Raw genomic sequence first — 21,397 nt, 5'->3', positions numbered from 1 at the left:
TTTTCCAAATTAGTTGGGTATTTTTGTCTGTGGCGAAGAGGTGAGGGAGGGAAGTGTCTTGCCTTCCCCAGTATCAGGCACTCCCATTGCCTCCTCTGGAGATGGGGCATTTTCATCCTGCTGCCTCGGGAGCTTTGCCTAGGGAGGTTTGCCCAGGTCAGAGGCAAATCTCAAGGGTGTGAGGAGAATCTGCGAGTGCAGGGGCTGGGGGAGCTTGAAGTAGGCAGCCATAGTTTGAGTGTGCAACCATGCACAGTTTTAGTCACACACAGCAGCAAGAGATACAGTCTGAGGGATACAGCTCATCTTTCCTCGAGGTGTGTCTGTTAAGCTGCTTGGGCAGAGGTTAACTCCTCTGTACCATTGGAGTCCCCCTAGACATCCTTGCCTTTCTCTCTGCTCCCTGCTGCAGCAAGAGCAATTACCTTGGTCTTATGTTTCCTTACAATTAGAACAGAATATCAAAAATAAAGCCCAAATAAAATACCAAGTGAATAAATAAAATACTGAAGTGAGAGTACCACCTCCTTTGTCACATTGCAGCTCCAGTGCTGCTGTAGCTTTCCATGGCTCCTTCCACAAATCTAAAACTAAGAAGCAATTTGAAACCAAAGTCTGCTTTTAATTTTATTCTGGCTTTGCTTGGACATGACTTCTGTTGCTCTATACTCAGTGAAAGGAACCATTTGCCTAATTAAGGGCTTAAAGGAGCAGGTCCTAAAAGACACTCACAAGTGTGCATGGAGTTTAAATTGACATTATGACTGTTATTTCTGCATTTAGCTTTCATCTTATTGACAAGTGTTTTATCATTTGCAGCACCAGAAATACTACGAGGATGTGCCTACGGCCCTGAGGTGGACATGTGGTCCCTGGGGATTATCACCTACATCCTGTAAGTGCAGACAGTGCGATGGGGTGGTTCATTTGTAAGCAGCTGCAAGTTTTTATGACATTATAAGCTGTGCCATTGTAAAACACAAGATCCTGAATTTTAATTATAATATTCCTAATCTTAAGTAAATCAAATCCTGGAGGACCATGGCAAAATGCTTAGGTATTATATTTGATAAATATAACACTTCTTCCTGAATAGCAGCAAAGTCTACACAGAATCGTGCTATTTATATGAATGAATAGCAGCAATGCTGCTGAAAGCAAAAATACAAGCATACAAGTGCCAGAAAGCATCTTTTCTTTTTTTTTCTTTTTTTTTTTTTTCCTCTCATTCATGCTAACTGTGAGATATATCATGATCCTAAGTAGCTTCTCAACTACAGATGGGGCAAGGAGAAGTAAAGGTGCTTGCAGCAGTTTCACAGTGCCTGTGAATGTTCCCAGAGCTGCCCTATCTGTGTCAGCCACAGACAGTGCTACAGCTTTGGCTGCAGCATCAGTGCTGCTGTCTCACAGCATCTCAGCCAGGAGGCAGGGACAGCCCTGGCCTCTGTCTTCAAATCAGTCTGGTGGGTTAAATGATTAATATTGAAGTTTTCCTCTTCTTAAAATAACCAGAGACCCTGTTGACAAAGGGCTGTGAGCGATGCTGGCCACGCATATTTTAAACAGTTGAAGTTGGAACTATAGACCAAAATTTTCAAACAGTTGTGTCTAAAGGTAGGCACTTGTGCCTGCATCTTAATATGGCAAGTCCTAATTTAATTGATAAGCGTTGTAATTATTTTATTGTATAGATGGACTCTTTTAAAGGAAGGTTATTGAGAAGGGGAAAATGTATCTGATATACTGACATTTCTCTTTGTGGGAGAATAACTAACTTTATTTATTCCCTTGGCAAAAGCAATGCTAAGCTGACTTGTGTAGTTGTATATGATACTTGCAGGATGCCTTTTATGGGAAGAAAACAGGATTTTATACATATATATTAAAAATAAGGAAGATTTTACATATTCAGGTCTATTGCCTATTTTCTTTCCCCTTCCAAGACTCATTGACTGTGTCCAGCAAGTACAGTGTGTACTAATAATACAATTATTTTCATGTCTTTTGCAAAGAAAGAATTATTTTCTAGCATTTATACCAAAAGTACTTGTAAGGATATATAAACATTCTGCTAGAAATATCAGAAAACATCTTTTATTCTGTACATAATCTTCAAATAAGTCACAGCTCTTATTTTGGGTGTCTGTAAATAATAGGTTACAATATTCCTATTTGCCATTTTTGTTATCTGCTCCTTTAAAAACGTGAATCTTTGTCTCAAGACCTGGTTCAAGTCTGTAGAAGATCACACCTCAGATATTGCCTGCCAGGTGATCATTTCTCATCAGTTCCAGTGGACCACACGTGACGGAGAGATGTAAAATTTGCCAGCAGGGCAGTCACTGAGATTGGAGAGGTGCCTTTTGTTGTCCCTTTACAAAGTTGTCTAGATTAAGCCATGGGCTTGCCAAGTTATTAAATGATTGGGGAGTGGCTGTAGTACTTGAAACTGAGAGCCTTCCTTAAGCAGAACTTGCTTTCAAGTGTAGGCAAGCTCCAAGTGAGAACATACTGCAAATTCCTGTTTGAATATATGGAGTGGCATTTGCTGTATGCAGCCTTTCAAAACCTTCCAGCTGTTCAGGAGATGCTCCCAAGCCATGTTAAACCTCTGTACTGGTGTAAACCCAAATGTGTAAGCTCCTGCTGTGGGTGGGACACTACCAGTACAGATAGTCCTCTACTTGTTCCTCCTGTTCCTCTCCTCCTTGTCTCTCAAAATCCAATTTGACTTACAGGAACAAGTCAGGCAAAAAGGGTGCTAGCCCAATCCACTTGGCCATCTCTTCCATTTAGGTTTAATAATATTCCACATGTAAAACTCTTCTATTAAGTGTAAAGCTTTGTAGGTCAACATTTCTGATGGGTTATAAGCTGAGACCAGAAAGGTATCTGTACAGTAACTACTTCATTAATCCTGCAGCCCAAAAGTCAGTGTTGCATGTCTCAGTCTCATCGTTTAGTAGTCCCAACATATGTGCCTCCAAAATAGAGTGTGTAAGAGTTAAATATCATGCTACAGAAGACATGTGCATAAAACTGTATCTTCTTACCAATACAAAGTGAACTTACCATGTGATTAAGAAAAGCTTTGACCTGTATTTTGATAGAACAGTTATTCCTGCTATAAATTATATTAAGACCTATTGATGATAACTGTCATAATTCCAGGTAAGCCACATTTATAGTTTTAATGGCAAAGAGGACCAGTCCTTTTGTATTCCTGCAACAGATTAGAAATGCTACTGCACATTTGAGATGCAGATAGCGGTCAACAAATACAGAGGCTTTGCCTGTAGTCAAAATTGCATGGATTTAATTAAAGGTGGGGTTTTTTACTAACTTACTTAAAAGAGCACAAAACACTGCCTGGTCATTCCTAATTGATTTTGAACCTGTTTACATTGATTTTTCTTTATTTGGTAAGTAATTGATTTAAAATGAATCAGCATAATCCTGGTTTAAATGAAATCAAGAGCAGCCATGCTGGGTTTTACGCTGGTTTAATTTATCTAATTTGAAATCACACCTCTAGTTTGATTGAACTAATTTGGCATGTAGCGAAAAATCTGCTGAAATGGAGAAGTTGTTTTGGTAGAAGTGTATCCCTAGAAATTGTTAATGTTACAACAAAAAATAGGTGATAGTAGTGAGTTACAATGAAAATATTTTTAGGAGTAAATAGAGAATCACTCAGAAGGCTTCCAGCACAGTCACAGCAAGCCTCCATCATGGTCCCACTGTATGTCATCAATTCCCTGGTAACCAGAAGCTAGTTTTGGCTGAAGCAGTTAGTGGCCCAACAACCCTGCCTAGCAAAGGAGCTCCATGGGGATAGGAGCCAACCTGAAGCAAGCTCAGAAATGGTGGTGAGAGGAGCAGGCAAATGAGAGCAGAGCAGCAAGGGGACCATGAACGGCTCCCACCTGCTGAAGCCCAGTATTTGGAGGTCAGATCCTTTTTTTAACCCATCTCTGCCAGTCTTGGAAATCAATAACACAACCAGAATATGCTTACAGTGGAGGTTTTGTCCTCAGCAGTGCAAAGTGATGCAGCTGTTCCACCCACAGCTACTCACCACTCTCAAAACCACATTTCTTCTTGAACATCTGTCTCCTTTTTCAGGAAAGTAAGCACACTAATTGGATTTAAAAATACAAAAGTTAAAATGTGAGGTAACATTTTCTATATTTGTTGCTGTCTTGTTCTTTGTGGTCCGCTGTTGTTTTCCTGTTATTTCATTGCTTGTTGCATTTTCTGGAAGCAGAGTAACAGACTTTCTGTTTAGCTCAGAACACTTACTGGTTGAATAGGAAATTCACTTGAAAACATGGTTATGTGTGTAGGCATGATTAAAGTGCAACGAAGTTACAAAAAGGACTTTGTATAAATGGAAACCACTTCTATGAGTTTGCTTTTCCCAGGGCCAGCAGCGTAGATTTGCGTCAGGATCTGAATTATTCAATATATTCATAAGTGCAGTCAGTAGTTAGATTACACAACTTCTTGATAATATGAAGGTTATCTAAGTAAAGATGAGGGGTGATTATTAAAAACTGCCAAGGGTTTTAACATTTAGTGGATGATAGTATGAAGGAACATGCAGCAATGAACATAATCAAAAAACAGTCCTAACTGAACATAAAACTTCTAACTTCACACGTAAAATGTGGTTTCCCAGCTAATTCCTATCCCTCAGAAAAGAGTTACAGGGATTCCAATAATTCCTCTATGAACACGTTAACACTGTGCTTGTAAACAATCCACAAAAACAGATTCAACGCCAGGAATTGTTAGCAAAGAAATGGACATTAAAATAGAAAACATCATTATGCCAATTTGCAACTCCGTGGTGTGCCCACGCAGAATGATGTTTGCACCCACTTCAAAAAGACACAGAACTGGAGAAGACTCTCGGAAGACAGCAGGGATAAACAAAGGTTTCGGCCTGAGGAATGACTAGTCCAAGGGCCTTCAGCCTGAGACCTGCAGATTGAAGACCTGCTAGGAAGTATTTATTGGCATGTAGAAGGTAAACAGCGATCGACTTTTGCACGGCTACTCTCATGTTAAGTCGTTATATTAACAGTTCCAATTACAGACATGTGAAAATGAAAAATTTACAGTTTGATCAGCCTTTCCCAGTGCTTATGAATGCTTATAACCACAGTTTGCTGTACTCTGTAGAATTAGGAGTTCATAAGTACATCCAGGTCTGGTTTCCGAAAGTGACGTACAGGACATGAAGTATGAAAAGATAATACCAGGACCTAAAAGCCTAAGACTAATTAATCTTTGATAAATTTCTCTCTTTTTTATCCTCGCAGTCTTTGTGGCTTTGAACCATTTTATGATGAAAGGGGAGATCAGTACATGTTTAAGAGAATCCTGAACTGTGAATATGACTTCGTGTCCCCCTGGTGGGATGACGTGTCTCTGAATGCCAAGGATTTAGTAAGTAAAGCAAAATGAGACTCGATTATCTTTGCTGATATGTATTTGGCTAGTACCACTTCCACTGTGAAAGAGAGTCCATTTTGGGATGGAGTCAGAATAATAGGTTAATTAATTGTTCACATGGGTCCTTGCTTTTCTTCTTGTCTCTGGTGTATTATGGAGCTGTTAAATATCCCCTGTTAGTCCAATGCTGTAATTTTGCACTCAAAACCATGGATCTCCAGGTCCCTCTGTGAATTAAGGCAGATTGTTGGCAGCTGTCACAGTGTTCATGTATGCCTTGCTTTTGATGACAGCTCTGAGATGGTTTATCGTACCTCAATGCAGGGCAACCACTTTCAGGGGTAGGTGGAAACAAGCCCTATATTTTGTGCAGTTTTCAAGTCTGAACTTTGGAAGAAGAATATAAAAAGGAGTGAAGCCCCTCGCCTACAACCACTCCCTGCCCCCATTTTTACTGACAGCCTTTTTTTGTCCATTTAAGCTCTTTCTCAGTAGATAGGGAAAGACTCATTACTTTCAAATACAGTCCATTAGCAAAATGCAAGGGTTGGCATGCTATCTGCACTGTATTCTTTTATTACTGGAAAAGGTAAATTGGAACCAGGAGATACTGATCTGAAAAGATTGGTAGGATTGAGTTTGATTTTTAGTCAACAAAAACTTACCATAATTCAGTAATTTCACAAGCATTGAAGACACAATGCACAGTTCCATTTTTTCACACTGTCCTGCATGACATCCCTGTCTCTAAATTGGAGAGACATGGATTTGATGGATGGACAGTGGATAAGGAATTGGCTGGATGGTCGCACTCCAAGAGTTGTGATCAACAGCTCAATGTCCAAGTGGAGATCAGTGACAAGGGGCGTTCCTCAGGGGTCGGTACTGGGACCAGCACTGTTCAACATCTTTGTCAGCGACATGGACAGTGGGATGGAGTGCACCCTCAGCAAGTTTGCCGACAACACCAAGCCGTGTGGTGTGGTCGACACGCTGGAGGGAAGGGATGCCATCCAGAGGGACCTTGACAGGCTGGAGAGGTGGGCCCCTGCGAACCGCATGAAGTTCAACAAGGCCAAGGGCAAGGTCCTGCACGTGGGTTGGCGCAATCCCAAGCACGACTATAGGCTGGGCAGCGAATGGATTGAAAGCAGCCCTGAGGAGAAGGACTTGGGGGTATTGATTGATGAGAAGCTCAACATGAGCCCGCAGTGTGCGCTTGCAGCCCAGAAAGCCAACCGTGTCCTGCGCTGCATCAAAAGAAGTGTGACCAGCAGGTCGAGGGAGGAGATCCTGCCCCTCTATTCCGCTCTTGTGAGACCCCACCTGGAGTACTGCGCCCAGCTCTGGGGGCCCCCAGTACAGGAGAGACATGGAGCTGTTGGAGCGAGTCCAGAGGAGGGCCACAAGGCTGATCAGAAGGCTGGAGCACCTCTCCTATGAGGACAGGCTGAGAGAGGTGGAGCCTGGAGAAAAGGCAGCTCCGGGGAGATCTAATTGTGGCCTTCCAGTACCTGAAGGGGCCTACAGGAAAGATGGAGAGGGACTGTTTATGAGGGAGTGTAGTGACAGGACAAGGGGTCATGGGTTCAAGCTGAAGGAGGGTCGATTTAGATTAGATGTTAGAAAGAAATTCTTTACTGTGAGGGTGGTGAGGCACTGGCACAGGTTGCCCAGAGATGTTGTGGATGCCCCCTCCCTGGAAGTGTTTAAGACCAGGTTGGATGGGGCTTTTGGCAGCTTGGTCTACTGGAGGGTGTCCCTGCCCACAGCAGGGGGATTGGAACTAGATGATCTTTGAGGTCCCTTCCAACCCAAACCATTCTGTGATTCTGTGATACTACTTATAAATACTTTGTCATAAAATGGTATAATTAATTAGTGTTTGTAAAGTACTTCAGGGTGCTTCAAATGTAAGGGATTGTAGAAGACATTTTTTTGTTGTTGCATTAGATTTGAAGTTTTTCTAAGATCAAGAAAAGATCATTTACTGACTGTCATCAAAACCCAGATAAACAGCAGCCTGCAGCAAAGCTGCATATTTATTTTATACAGAGCTTTGGTCCAAACTGGTCCCCACCGTTTTACTGCAGTAAAGCTCAGAGTTTCAGTTTTGAACACTGTATACAAGTTACGTTGTAGATAAGGATGAAGCCCATGGCTATCAAAACCCATGCTGTGGGCAGTTCTGGGGTGTTCAGTTGAAGTGATTTGCTTAATTTGACCTCTTCCATGTATTCACAAAAGGTATGCATCTCTATGCCTGTTCTCCTGCACGCACTTCAAGGCACCATCTTTATTTAATACTCTGCATGGGGAAATTTCAAGGAGGCCTAAAGCAAGTCCTCCTCTCACACTTGGGCATGTAGCAGTGGTGGAGCCCTCTGTGCTGTCACTTGTGCTCTGCTCCAAGAGGGTGTGCAGTCAGGAGAGTGGTGTAAATGTGGCTCTGCTCAGTACCATCCACGTACTTCTTTACTCCAGCCTCACCCTTCTGGTTTTTTAAAGCACCACTTGACTAGACATAACAGCAAAACCCATGAAATGCAGCTTGACTGGACAGACTTTGTACCCAGCATTTTGTACCACGTCCACTCCCAGGGGTATGTCTGCAGTGCCCTGTTCCCAAAAGTGTCCTACTGTTGTGTTTGGAGAGGAGGAGCTTCCCTGGTCTCAGTAACAGAAAGAATTACATAAATGGCATTAGCTTAAGAGTAGGATGAGAGAGAAATACTGGTACAGTATTTTTAAGTTCATACATACATGAGGTTTTGTGGTGACTGAAACATTTCGTTTGTGATGCATCTGGCAGTCACTGAATGGTACGTGTCTGCACAAGTTGCTTACACTGGAATTCAAACTTTCTAACACAGTTTAAACCTTGCCCAAATCCAAAAGTGGGAATACTGCTAAGAGAACTGCCTGGCTGCAGGTATTCTGAGAATCTCTTAGTGTTCATGTGACACTACTGTGTTCAGACATACAACAGCCCATGCAGACACAGGCCAGCTGCACTGGTAAATATTCTTACAAATGTTGATAACCAGTTGATTCTTTTTCTTCCCTCTTCCCTCATAGTGGCTATCTTATTCAGATGTTATTAATGGAGGACCAAGAAATGCCAGAAACAAAAAATGTGCAAAAACCTGAATGCAAATTTTTGTTGGTTTCTTAGAATGTGTTTCACTGAGATGCTTCCCAAACCAAGACCAAAGCCCAAAATGCAAAACTCAGTAAATGGAAATGAAGAATAAGGTTAACAGGCTTCTGCATTTCTTACTTGTGATGCAGGTTAAAAAGTTGATTGTTTTAGACCCCAAGAAACGCCTCACCACTCTACAGGCTTTGCAGCACCCATGGGTGACAGGGAAGGCAGCAAACTTTGCACATATGGACAATGCACAAAAGAAACTTCAAGAATTCAATGCCCGGCGTAAACTTAAGGCAAGTCACTGTTTTGGCTATAAAGCATGCAATAAAATTAGTAGCCTTAGAGAAACCTTGCACACTTTCCAGGACAACATTCCGTAGTGGTACGAAAGCTTTTTATTTAAGATGATCAATGAAGGTGAAAGTTGAAGGTGAGAAAGTTGAAGCAGCCAAACAAATACAAATGTGTGAGCTTAATTAAAAACTCTACACAGACAGGACTGCTGAAAATGTGTAAAGCTTTCACAAAATCCTTACCTTCCTTCCTTTCCTCCCTTCTTTCCTCCTTGCTTCTTTCCATCTGTCTGTCTTGTTTAGTACCGCTGCCTGCATTCTTACAGTGCTGACCAGAAAGAATAAAATTCTGAGTAGTTTCTTCATAAGCATCCATAAATCTGGAAGACATTTAATCTATTATAGCATATTTTGATCAGTAAACCACCCTCAGTTTCTATATCTACCAATACAAAGCAGAAGCTTAAGCCATTCTTCTGTATGATCCAGAGTCAGCATTTCAGACATGTGGGTCCATAAAATGTGTGGGTCCAACAGGCCCAAATCATGCATTTCCAAGTACCTCTGAGAGCAAAAGTGTAATAGCATTCTTTATCTGCAAATTGAATATTGCAAGGTAGGTGTGCGGGTGGGACTCGTGCTGAAAATACCATTAGGTTTTGAGTCACCATCTAGTCTACATACCTACCATGGGAAGAAGCTGGGGACCATTTTTAGGTGCAAACAGCAGGCAGCTGGGCACCTAACTGGTGTAACACCAGGAAACTTTCTTCTCCCCTAATCCCTTCTTCAGTTGTTAAAGATTTGTGTCTGCATAGGAGAGACTTCTGGGAATACTTCAGCACAGAAATTATTACCAACAGCTACAGCGAAGCTGCCTTTGTGACTCTGGACAGTAAGAGTGAAAAGTGTCTTGTCTGAGAGCTTTACAACCCCCATGCAAAACTAAATTCACAAACAAATAATGATGCTTAACTTCATTTTTCTTCATTTGTTTTTCAGTAATATTAGGGAAGTGTGACAGAGAATATCTACAGGGCAAATTCTGTCATTTACAAAGGTCTCAGGCACTGCAGATATAATTCACAGTGCTGCTTTGCCCATGCAGAACTGACTAAATGTATCTATTAACACTTTTCTCTTCAGAAAGATTTCTGTAGCCCTACAGCAGGATTGCTGTGTATTCATTCACTGAAGATGCCACACAGTGTTGTTATATCAAAATGATTTCAGACCATGAGCGGAGTCATAAATTTCATTATTTCTGAGTGAGCTATTACATTCCTTGCCCAGGAAGTGACAAAGAAACGTGTGCCCTTTTTGCATGTTTTGATTTTGATTCTCTTTATATTTTTACACCTTTGATCACCAATGAGATTTTTTTTCAAAGCCTAGTTTATTTAGACCCATATAGTCAACCAATTTATACTTCTGTATGTAAAAGCTATTGCTTTTTATAAGTTAATTTCTTCATTACTTTTCTATCAGAGATTAAATTACCAAATCTCCGATTATTAAAGGAATTAACTGGAGTTAGCAGTTACCATAGAGTTAATAGTTTTACACATATATGTGTATAAAATGAACCATAAATTTTTAGGTAATTAATTCCTGTCCAAAAAATAAGAACAAAGCAGAAAACAAGGTAGCGAATATGTGCTTTAGCTGTTGTTTTCCTAGTAAGAATAATGTAAAATCATCCTGTCTTTCCCAACATACAAGTCAAGCAGCAGGCCTTCTTTGCATAAAGACATATTTTTACAGAATAACTCTAATGCTTTTAGTCATGATTTGTTTTTTCATAGATTGTGTTGAATTTGTTTCATAAACATCCACATGACTAGTGAGAGTAAATTACATTAAAAGTATCTTTATACATTATAATATCATTGAGTGGTCTGTTCTGTTTATAATCTGTTGTCTGAAGTCCTCTCACCACTAATGTGTATGTCTGTGATTTTCCTTCAAGAGATCTAGACTCTAACCTTCAAAATTATTGCTACTTTTATTAACTCATGTCTTGTACGTTGTCTTCATATTCTCTATTATCTGATTTTTCTTTCTTGCCAGCGTTTATATAGTCTGCCTTTTCATTCATAAGCATCTTTTTTTTTTTTTTTTTTTTTGCATGCTCACCTCTTCAAAGCATCCACAAAACTTGCTATACTCCTCATCCCTTCTTGCAGATGTGCTTTTTCTGTGATGCCTAAGCAAAAAGCTAGCCAAGTCAAAAATAGCTAGGGTCGTCATACACAGAGATTAGTATTTCTTCTCTTCACCTTTGTATGTTTGTTTTTTTCAGGCAATAAAACTCTTCAAGGCAAGGGCTCAGATTACTATCTTAATATGTGTCTTCATTTTGTGACATTTTATGTGATGTAAGAGCCTATCTCCAATGTGTATTTAGATATATACATAGGCAGTTGCTGGTATGCTCTGCACCATTGTGCTTGGTATACTCAGTAGTGCAATAGTGATAAATATTGTTTCCCTTTGTGAACTATTCATGGAATAATCAGTGATAATAATGTTATTATTATGAAGGAAGATAAGTTTCTTTTTGCCATCTAACTTCAACATGGGAGATCCAAAGTAATTTTTAAAAAAATGCAGCATGTGCAGCTGAAAAAAAAAAATAAATTTATTCATACTGGCCTACTTGTAACCTTATGAAAGCAGCAATTTTAAGCCTCCATCCGTACTTCAGGTGGCCTTCTAAATCTGTCCAGGCCCACGCAAGTGTCCAAATCTGACAGTACCATGAAGACTAAAGACGGTTACATTCCCTAGCGGGACAATGCTAAGGCTGTACTGCTGACAAACCATGTCCTTTAAGGAATGATTGCTTGACTCTGTCTTCCTCAGGCTGCAGTAAAAGCTGTGGTGGCATCAACCCGCCTCGGCAGTGCCAGCAGTCACAGCACGCATGACAGCAACAAGCCCAGCCGTAACCCGTCTCCCATCCATGACAGCAAACCTGAAGAGAAGCCCACTCAGGAAGCAGAAGCAGCTCCAGAAGAAATGTCTTAGGTCAATGTGCTTCAGCTGATATCTGTCATTTCATACACCAGCTAACTTGTCATTCAGCAAGAGAGATTCGTAAGCTTGGCCTCTCTGGTTCTGCTTTGGGGTGCCAAATGCGCTGGCTGGTGATTCTACCTTCAATGCATGTGACTGCTTATGAAAATAGTAAACTGTTCCATAAGGCATGTCATGGAAACAGTCTTATTTGCATTAATACCGGCAGGTAAAAAAAAAATGGGGATAAATAACTACCTACCATAATGCGTATACTTCATATACATCTATCCAGTGTTTCTAGATAGCATTTGAAACAAAATACTATTTAATTTGTTTTATGGAAGTAGGTGTCTTCTGTATGTTGTGAGTTTGTTTGAACTGTTTCCTTCCAGATTCATAGTCCTGCAGCAGACTAAACGGAAGGAAATAACAAGCCAATGCTTTTAAAACTTATGTATGAAGTAATGCTTTTTATCTGTAAAATTCAAAAAGTATTTGGGGATTTATATGCAAAAAACATTCCACTACTTCTGGGAAGAAATTGAAATGTTAGTTCCACTGGGCATGAAAATGTATATTCCTCAAGCTTATGTTGAGAATGCCTTACTCTGACTTTTCCTGTTTATATACAGTATTTTAATGACAACCAAAATTACTCAGACTTCTGCCATTTCATTCTCTAGTGAAGAGTTAGCAAAACAAAAGGATAGACTAAAAGAGGATTAGAGTAGATGCAAATTTTTTTAAATAAATATAATGGTATTCATTAATTTCTAAACTGTGCAGCTAGAAAAAAGTTTTTATAGGGCCTAAGGGAATAATCTGCAGTTACACAAGTTGTAAATGGTTGAAGGAAGCTATTCCACAACTTAATGATTTTGCTCTGGGGAACACTCTTACACAAGGTCTGGGAGCAAGTAGTATGATCTAGAGCTTCCCAGATAGTTCAGCCTCACGAGTAACCAGTTTCCACTTGTCAGCATAACTAGTCCAGATTTTCCTGACAAAGGACCCCTCCAGTGAAGTGATGCACCAGCACAGATCTTGCATCTACCCAGAGCTCCTGTGTCTTAAGTTAAAAGCTGTGTGCATTGAGCAGCTTGCAAAATTAGGGTTAGGCTCTTCAGGTATCTTGATTTTTTTGTTGAACGTAATTAATAGGAATTGACAAAACATGCATCAGTATTTATGACCATTTACATTTGTTTGTTATCACTTTGATAGCATGTTAATTTCATAATGTTATTGATATATTACAGAAATGGCAAAAAGAACCTGATGTACAGCAATGTCATTTGTGTTTGTTTAATTTTTTAATACTGATAGTTACCTAACACCCTAATACACTCAATATTCCTCTTTTGCTTTAACTGTTTTTAAGTTAGGCCTTGCACAACTTGCCTTGAAAAAAACCCAACAACCCAGCTGCTGAAAAGGAATTTATTAATAAAACATTCAGTAGCGCTACATTTCCTGATGAAATTAAAGGGTAATACAATTTTATTCATATAGTAAGTTTGATAAATAGAATGTAATCTAGATTAATATAAAAAGGAAGATTCAAGATATTGTCCTTACTAGGTGAGAATGCATGCTAATGAATGTATTGTACTTGAGATTTTTTTACCCATTTCTTATAACTTTCAACTTGTACAAAAAGGTTTGCTATTTAAGCGTGGCTGAAATTTAAAGTACACACGTCCATCCTTTTCCCAGGTGACACACTTTGGGGTGATGTAGGACCGTCAGCTGAAACAGCTGATGGGACCATGGCAGCTGTGAACAGGCCAACAAGATACTTTTGCAGATTTTCCCTTGAAAACAAGTACGATAGGAGTAATCACTTTGGAGAAGGTGATCGGCACATCCACCTCTCTCACTCTGTACTGTCTGTCTTACCTCCTGTGGGGTAACTGCAGGACAAATGCATTTCTCAGCCACAGGTCTCCTCCCTCAGTTAGCAGTGGTGAAGCCACCGGAGTTCCATCAGTGGGGAGGCTTGATGGGAGAGGTTGGATTTCTGTAAAGTTTCCCCCTTCATTTGGGATAGTTGCTTCTGATCTGCAAAGTGGAGCTGGCTGCACAGTTATTGCACATCTATGAGTGCTCGAGCAGAAATATCTTCATCTGAGACGTGGTTTCTTGAGCTGAAAAGTAGTCCCAGCTGATCCTTAAAGCTATTCTTTGCTAAATTATGCCGTAGCGTATCATAACTGTGAACTGATGCCATGCAACTGGAAATGTCTCTGTGACAGCATGATATCAGAGGCAGTTCAGTCTTGTGCATAAAGGCTCTGGGGCTTCAATTGGTTTTGCTTAGTTTTCTTTTATTATGCTCAGTATGAAACAATCAGGATGTCTGTACTGAATGAATTGCCAATACATGAGTCAGTAAAATAGCATGCCTGGCTTATGCACAATAGTATTATACAGAAGGAACAGCAGCACTAGGGTGTATGCATGTAACTGAAGAAAGAAGCATTACGTCCATTGTTTTTGTCTGAAAAATCACATCCCGGTGGCATCTGCCGTAATTCAGACTCAGGAGTGCAACACTGCTGAGTGTGGCTGAAAAATATGAACACACCCAAAAGCTACTGGTGGTGGGCCAATTCCACATCTGTGGTTATAAACTAGGTGGACAATTACTAATGTTCTTTTCTGTTGAAATCCTAAGCTTTAATTTCTCAAAATGTTCGACATATTAGCAAATTCCTTCAAGTACAGAAGAAGGAACCTTGACATCTTTGTGAAGTATTTGAACTTAGCAAAACTTTTCCTTTAGAGGCAGATTGTAGTATTAGCTAATTAAGTCTAATGTTGGCTAGCTAGGCTGAGGATCTGATGGCTGTTAAATGGATAACGATGTCCTGCCTTTGCACAACAACAGGGTTTTTTACAAGTTCAGAAAGTTTCAATCCAAAGCAGTAACAGATTTCCTCTCATTTTAAACACTTCTGCTTGCAATTTTGCAGATGACACAGTAAATTGTACTGTATGAGCCCGATACTAGTTTGTTAGCTGAAGTCTGTATTGCTTGTGTAAGCATGTTGTAAAGATGCAGGCACACCATAATCAAACTTTTGAATGCAAAAGAGAATCAAAGCAAAAGTTTGTGATACAGCTTGTGCTCCAGAAGAAGGGTCTTTGCCCCTGTGAGTGAGCAGGCTGTCAGGTATGTGGAGAGGAGTGACAAAAGCTGCTCAGCATCCTCGTTGCAAAGACCCCATGCCTCAGTGAATAAAGCAAAGTGCTGTGAAAAGCTGTGTGGTACTACGGCAGGATGAATGTGGCAACCAAAAAGTTTTTGGAAGGGGCTCAGATCAGCAGGGAGTCCCAGGCTAGAGGAGGCTGTGGCTCACTGGCAGCCGGCCCTCGGCACTTACCAAATAACCATCCTTCTCCTACAACTTTCACTGCGAGTGAAACACAGATGCAGCTGGCAGCTGTGAGGGAAGTGAGGACAACACTGCATTTTTCTCCAGCCCAGCAGCAGGGAAAGAAAAGAAGATGCTAGCAGCTGTCAGTGTCCAGCTCAGCAGATGGATAGTGGTATCTGCTAAGCTGCAAATGCAGGACTGGAGAATAAACACCCATTTCCAAATAACGACTGGCAACTGCCCTGCAGCTCCTACACACATCCCAGGGCATACTGTAACAGAGAGGGCTGCAGTGCAGGTCTCTGGGGTCTTTTTAAGAGTAGGAGATGAAAGTGTAGGGTCGGCAGCTCCCAGCAGATCCTTGCACAGTGTCCTGCATATTGCCTGCTTACCGAAGAGGTGAACACTCCTGAGTCCCAGTATAGTGCCTTGACCCCTGGATTGTGCAGAGGCTGTGTGTTTCTTTTGGGGAATAACTCAGTTACATGTGACTGAGTCTGCCTTGTTGCTGCTGCTCAGGTTACTGGTGTATAGCTTATGTAGGCATGGCATTCAAGTAACAAAAAAATACCTTACACAGGAGAAAAACAGGAATGAGGCTGACCAAGCAAGATGCACAGTTGGACCTAGAGCACAATGTCAGGGATGCAAGCAGGTCCTGGAGATACCAAAGGTAAACAAAGTGACAGCTCAGAACATCCTTAAAGTTAGTTTATAAAACAGTAATAGCTCAAAGAATGTCCTCTCCTTTCTTTCAGGGTAATTGCAGTTAGAACTTACAACTACAATAGTGAGAGTTAATTCTGCTTTTGTATAAAGAAATTTAGCTTCCCTGATAAGACCCTGCACAATATCATGTTGTATTGAACAAAAAACATCAACTCCATTGCAAAATAATAAGAAAATGAAATTATAAGGAACTGAGAAAAATAGGAATAAAATAATTACCTAGTCTAGTTATATCTGGAATTAGCATTCTGGAAATTTGTATAAACTTCTACTGACAAGATTCTAGATTCTCCAAATAAGCAAAATTTTGCTTTATGCCTGGGAGGTAAAACTTCTGGCCAGAGTAATTCAGTGAAGATTGGAGAGTCAGTGCAAACATGGACAGCATCCCCTGGAGTGTGAATCCTCCAACTTATATAAGGATGGAACGATGTACGTGCATAAAATTAAAACTCCAGCAAAAGCAAAACAAACCCTGCATTGCATACTTTTCTACCCCTCCAAAGTGGAACAGGGAACATGAACACAGTCGTGACTTAGTCATTATTGGAAGGCATTCAGATATTGTGGGGAGAGGTGTACTACAGAAGCAGGAACACAGCGGAATAGTCAAAAAGTGGCCTAATTCTGAACTTATCAATAAAATTATAGATATATATAAAAATATATGTATGTACACATACACAAATCTGTAAGTTTATCAAAAGAGGCAGAGACTTCTGAACAGTCTGCAAGTGCCATGTTTGCATTAACAGTTGCAGTAACCTTTTAAGCCGTGTTTTGCCCTTTGCTAGCATTACTCAGCTGGAACAGAAACCACAGTGTTTCGCATTCTTGCATATGTGAATCATTGCTGGATGAAATTCAGTGTAATGGATATCAAAGTATGAAAGATTAATAAATAGAGTGGTACGGAGTTTTCCCCAGCTCTGGCTCCTCAATACCAAGACACAGCTGGGAAAAGAGTGCTTCAGTGCCCTTGTCCCTTCGTATGCTCAGGGCATGGGCTGAAGTGAGGTGTCAACACAAGCACAGCGTTTTGTGATGGGTTAGAGCTGACCTAAACTGTACCAGAGGCCCCTACCCAGCAATGCTCTGTCCATAGCACTTTGAGAACTGAGAATCTAACCCTTGCATATCAGGAAGATATTTATTGGCCAAGGTATATTAAACAGCATGTGTTTGCTCCTATTAAGTAGCATAGAGCTCCTCCCATAGTGTGAGCTACTTTTTTTCTGTCTGCCTGAAATATTGCAGCATTCCAGAGCGTTGTATGATGATACATAACAAGCAAAGCTGAAAAGAAAAGGATCTTTTGAGTTTTTCCGTTTGACACTCTAGTTTCAAGAACAAGTGTTAACATGCATTCATTGAGAAATGGCTTGGTTTTTTTCTTCCCCTTTTTGCCTCATCTTTTTTCCTTGCCCTAGAATCCACTGAGCACGCAGGAAGAGCTGTCAGCTGCCAGTCAGTGGGAGAAGAGCCACCTGCTTGGCAGGTTTCAGCTGCCCAACCCTGACAAATCTGCTGTTGTCCTTGGGTCTGTCAGATGGTTTTGCTCCTGCTCATTGAGTTGCTCCAAAAAAGAGCCTAGGTTTTACTGGTCAAGTGTAAATAGATTCCTCTGTGAACCACCCTTGGTGTGATTTGTCATTGCCAGTTAGTGCCCAGGGAGAGGTGTTTCTCCTTCCCCTCCCCATTTCCTAGACTCATGCTGTTTTCTGGCACCCTCTGTTTCCTTTCTGAAGAGCCTATACCTGACTGACAGAAATAGCCCAGTGGCGTGTAACAAAGAACCAGAGAAGAATTCAGCACCTTCAGTCAGTTTCCAAATAGCAGATGAAGGTACCTGGGATGCTGTAGATGGTTTGGTTGTACAAGCTGCGAACGCTCAGGGGGTGAGGGGTTCAGAGCAGAGTGCCACAAGAGCAGCACCCAGCTAGGTTCTGCTCCTCAGTGCCAGGAATCTCCTTCGTCAATGACAACTTTTTCCTTCTGTGGAGAAGGTACGGTTTAGGTCAATCCAAAGAAGCACGCCAGGCTTAGGAACTCTGAAAAATACCGTGTGCTATGACCAATGATGATCTTAACATCATTTATTTAATACCGGTTGATCTACTTAGTATCACATTTTACGCAGCATTGCCACTTACAGCGTTGGCAGAAGAAACGGCGAGATCAGTTCATAACAGTGGTTCCCATTTGCTGGCTGGAACTGTAAATAATGATCTACTTTATAATACAAAACTGTTTGGAGCTGATCATTGCATCTGCATATGGACAGACAGGGAAAAATCTATCAAAGAGAAAAAAGACTGCAATTCTTATCCCTGTGTTGGGTGGATTTAGGATGGCTCTCCTAATTGAAATTACTGTGTTGTAGATTTTAGACAGCTATTCTGGTAGCTCAAAAGCTGAGGCAAGGCCTTGGGTATGATTTACAGCCGCAAACGGCATGTGATACATCCCAGAGACAACATGCTTCATTAGCCACTGAGTCGCATTTATTCATCCAGAGAACTGTGCACAGGGGTCTGCTTTATCCTATCAGCCCTCAGTATCATCTGCCATGACCTTTTCAGCTACTCCTTCCTAAAGAAAGCTTTTTCATTAATCTAGGAAATCTAAATTAATTGTGCATGAAGTCGACAGTTGTTCATCCATGTCTCCTTGACACTGCAGCCCCAAGGGAGGCTCTCTTCCAACCCCTGTCAAAGCAATACTGCTGGGCACCACATTAGTTGTGATGAGGTAATGTTATTGTAATCCTGCCCAAGGAATTCTCTTGCCCCACACCCCGACAAGCCAGAGGAGCCCTAGATTTTGAAAATGTCCAGTGATCAAATTATTTGATAAAATTACCATACTTAACTAACCAAACAGGGTGTATGAAGAGTGAAGTGCAAAGACTCATGGCTGTTCAAGAGCCGAATATCAGAGACATTGCTGTTAGGCTCCATCTTACACTTCTGCTTCAAGTTAACCAAAACATCTAGGCCCATTTAAATCAATTTGCCACAGCAATAAAGGCACCCATGTGAGAATATATTTGCAGATTAAGGATAGTGTTTACAGGTATTAACCACAAAACCCTCCAAATATTAGCTCCAAGTAGCTGCATTGCACTGTGAGAAATTATAGCTACCATACCTGCGAGAACCAGGAAAAAACCAGATCCCAAGGCATAATTGTGTCACTTACAAATGCTGACTTTACATGAATGAGTACAACCACCACCACAAATCCCAAAATACAGCCAAACAGTAACCTCCCACAACACAAACACCAGAGGGTTTTGCAATGGAGCACTCCAAAGACAGCTCCTTCTTAGCTTTGTTCAAACAAGGAATAAGGAGAAAAATGTCTGTGATTTCTCCAAGGTCTCAGGTTCCCTGATTTCTGTTATTTTCCAGACATCACCGTCAGCCATGTTTATGAAAGTAGCACAAATGTATCCAGCACCAGCCTCCTCTAGGTGAAAAAACCTCGCCACTGACTCCCGCTTTTAATTTGCAAGACATCAAAACTTGTGGGTTTGTACTGTTAATATGGCTCCCAGTTTCTTCCTCAGCTTGCTATGGGGCCTGGAGTAGTCTTTAATGGTGAATGGGAGTTTGTCAAGAAACATTTCATGAAACTAAGCAAATGGACTGTATACATATTTAGAAAAAAAAAAAATCTTTGGAGGATTTTCCAAATCCTGCTGCAGCAGTGTCCTCCCTGAGAATTATCTTCCTTGGGAATGACAGTGATTCATGGGACCCTGCAGAGGGTCCCAGGCAGGTGCCTCCACCAACCTACTGCACTCATTGTAGTGGTGGGTGCCTTGTTTGCTCTACTCAAGCTTTAGCATCTTGGCTGCAGGTAAACAGTAATTACAAACTAAGGGAGTTTTTACTAAGACGAATTAGAAACAACACTTAAAATAGTAGCTGCTGAGAGCTAACCCCAGCTGTGTCTTCATGCTATTATGCACAACAGGAACCTCTTCCTTGTTCATATCACATGTCATGCCAATGCTTCTGATTAAATAGCAGAAAATTCATTTAATGTTCCATAGAGGACATTATTTGGGGGTTTGCTTGGTGGGTTTTTTTCAGAATAAACAGTGTTGAGAGGCCTATGCTTGTGAGAATATTAACTCTGAAGTGATTAAGTGCTCAGGGAGAAGGAAAGGTGGAGGGGTGGAGGGTGAACCCTAGTCCCAAAGATAAATAAGATGGTCTTTCAGAACAGCAAGCATGGTTGATCCAGCTTGAGAGGAAGCAGGAAAAGAGAAGAGTCACTGAGTCTGTCTCACCTGGGGGAAGCAGTTTGAAGGAGCTATGCCACGATGCCCTTGCAAGCCTGGGAGGCTCCAAGCAGAGTCTGATTGGTTGCTCCAGAGCCATGGTGAAGAGCTCCTACTCATGTTATTCATCAGCTTAAGCTGGTTTTAACCTGAAGAGATGCAATATATGGAGGGCTTGTGTCTGGCTTGGCCTTGGTTTGGAGGCTGCCGATGGGTTTTGGTGTTGAGGCTGGATCAGAACCAGACTAAGCAGGGAGCTTTGTGCTTCTGTTAATTCAAGAGGAGTATATGCTGCATGGTTAGGGTATGTGCTGATGCTTCCAAGACAAACAGACAAATGGTGCTAATGACTTGTAACATGAAGTATTTTATAAGCCTGTAACACAAGTTTGTTGATCTCAGAGCAATGGTGGCTGGACTCTTAATAATGAAAAACATCATATATGTATTAGACTTCCTCAAATTAGCTCTGTGTCCTGTGTATCTGACTTCTTTTACTGCTTCATGTGTAAGAAATCCTGTGCTATCAACACTATTTGCTTGTACTAACAAAGATGTTAGCGATTAAATAGAAGTTCATGGACTGCTTGTTTAACAGTACACTTTTGCTTCAGTTTAAGCCTGTTTGTGTAGTAACTTTTCTGATACTGTGCAAATGAACCAGAGAGAAATTGGAAACAGAAAAAAAATTACAGTTTTGTTGTTTCAGTGTGCTGTATTTGGGACCAATGTACCTGCTTCTGTGCTTGCATGGAAATGCTGATAAGCCATGAGAATATGCTTTGATGGTGGGAAGTCTATTTTTAACAAGTGGCTTGCATGACTGATCTGATGCTAAATAAACTAGTAAATCTAGAAATGCTTACATGTATTATTTGCTGACAGCTAATGCTCAGCATAGAAAAAGGAACAATAGTCATCATTATAGAGACATGTAACGATGGATGTTATCTGTTTATAGCACAGTCCTGAATGAATTCCAACTTGGCATAGCATTTCCTCTTCCCTCAAAACCTTAGCAGCTGGATAACAAACTAAATATATTATTAGTGGTGGAATACAGAACAAA

The 21,397-nt window shown here is 40.9% G+C and overlaps 1 protein-coding gene across 1 annotated transcript in view; it reads left to right on the top strand.

Moving 5' to 3' along the window:
- The window catches only part of CAMK4 (calcium/calmodulin dependent protein kinase IV), a 188,080-nt gene extending 166,893 nt beyond the window's left edge, over window positions 1-21,187 (top strand). The window contains exons 8-11 of the mRNA XM_075740054.1: window positions 820-895; window positions 5,331-5,457; window positions 8,755-8,907; window positions 11,773-21,187. Of these exons, the coding sequence (XP_075596169.1) occupies window positions 820-895; window positions 5,331-5,457; window positions 8,755-8,907; window positions 11,773-11,937 (521 nt within the window). The 3' untranslated portion in view covers window positions 11,938-21,187. The remainder of the gene's footprint in view (window positions 1-819; window positions 896-5,330; window positions 5,458-8,754; window positions 8,908-11,772) is intronic.
- Window positions 21,188-21,397: the final 210 nt, after the last annotated feature.

This window comes from Balearica regulorum, chromosome Z (assembly GCF_011004875.1).
Source record: "Balearica regulorum gibbericeps isolate bBalReg1 chromosome Z, bBalReg1.pri, whole genome shotgun sequence".
Classification (NCBI taxonomy): domain Eukaryota; kingdom Metazoa; phylum Chordata; class Aves; order Gruiformes; family Gruidae; genus Balearica; species Balearica regulorum.
This window is presented reverse-complemented; position numbering and strand designations above follow the sequence as displayed.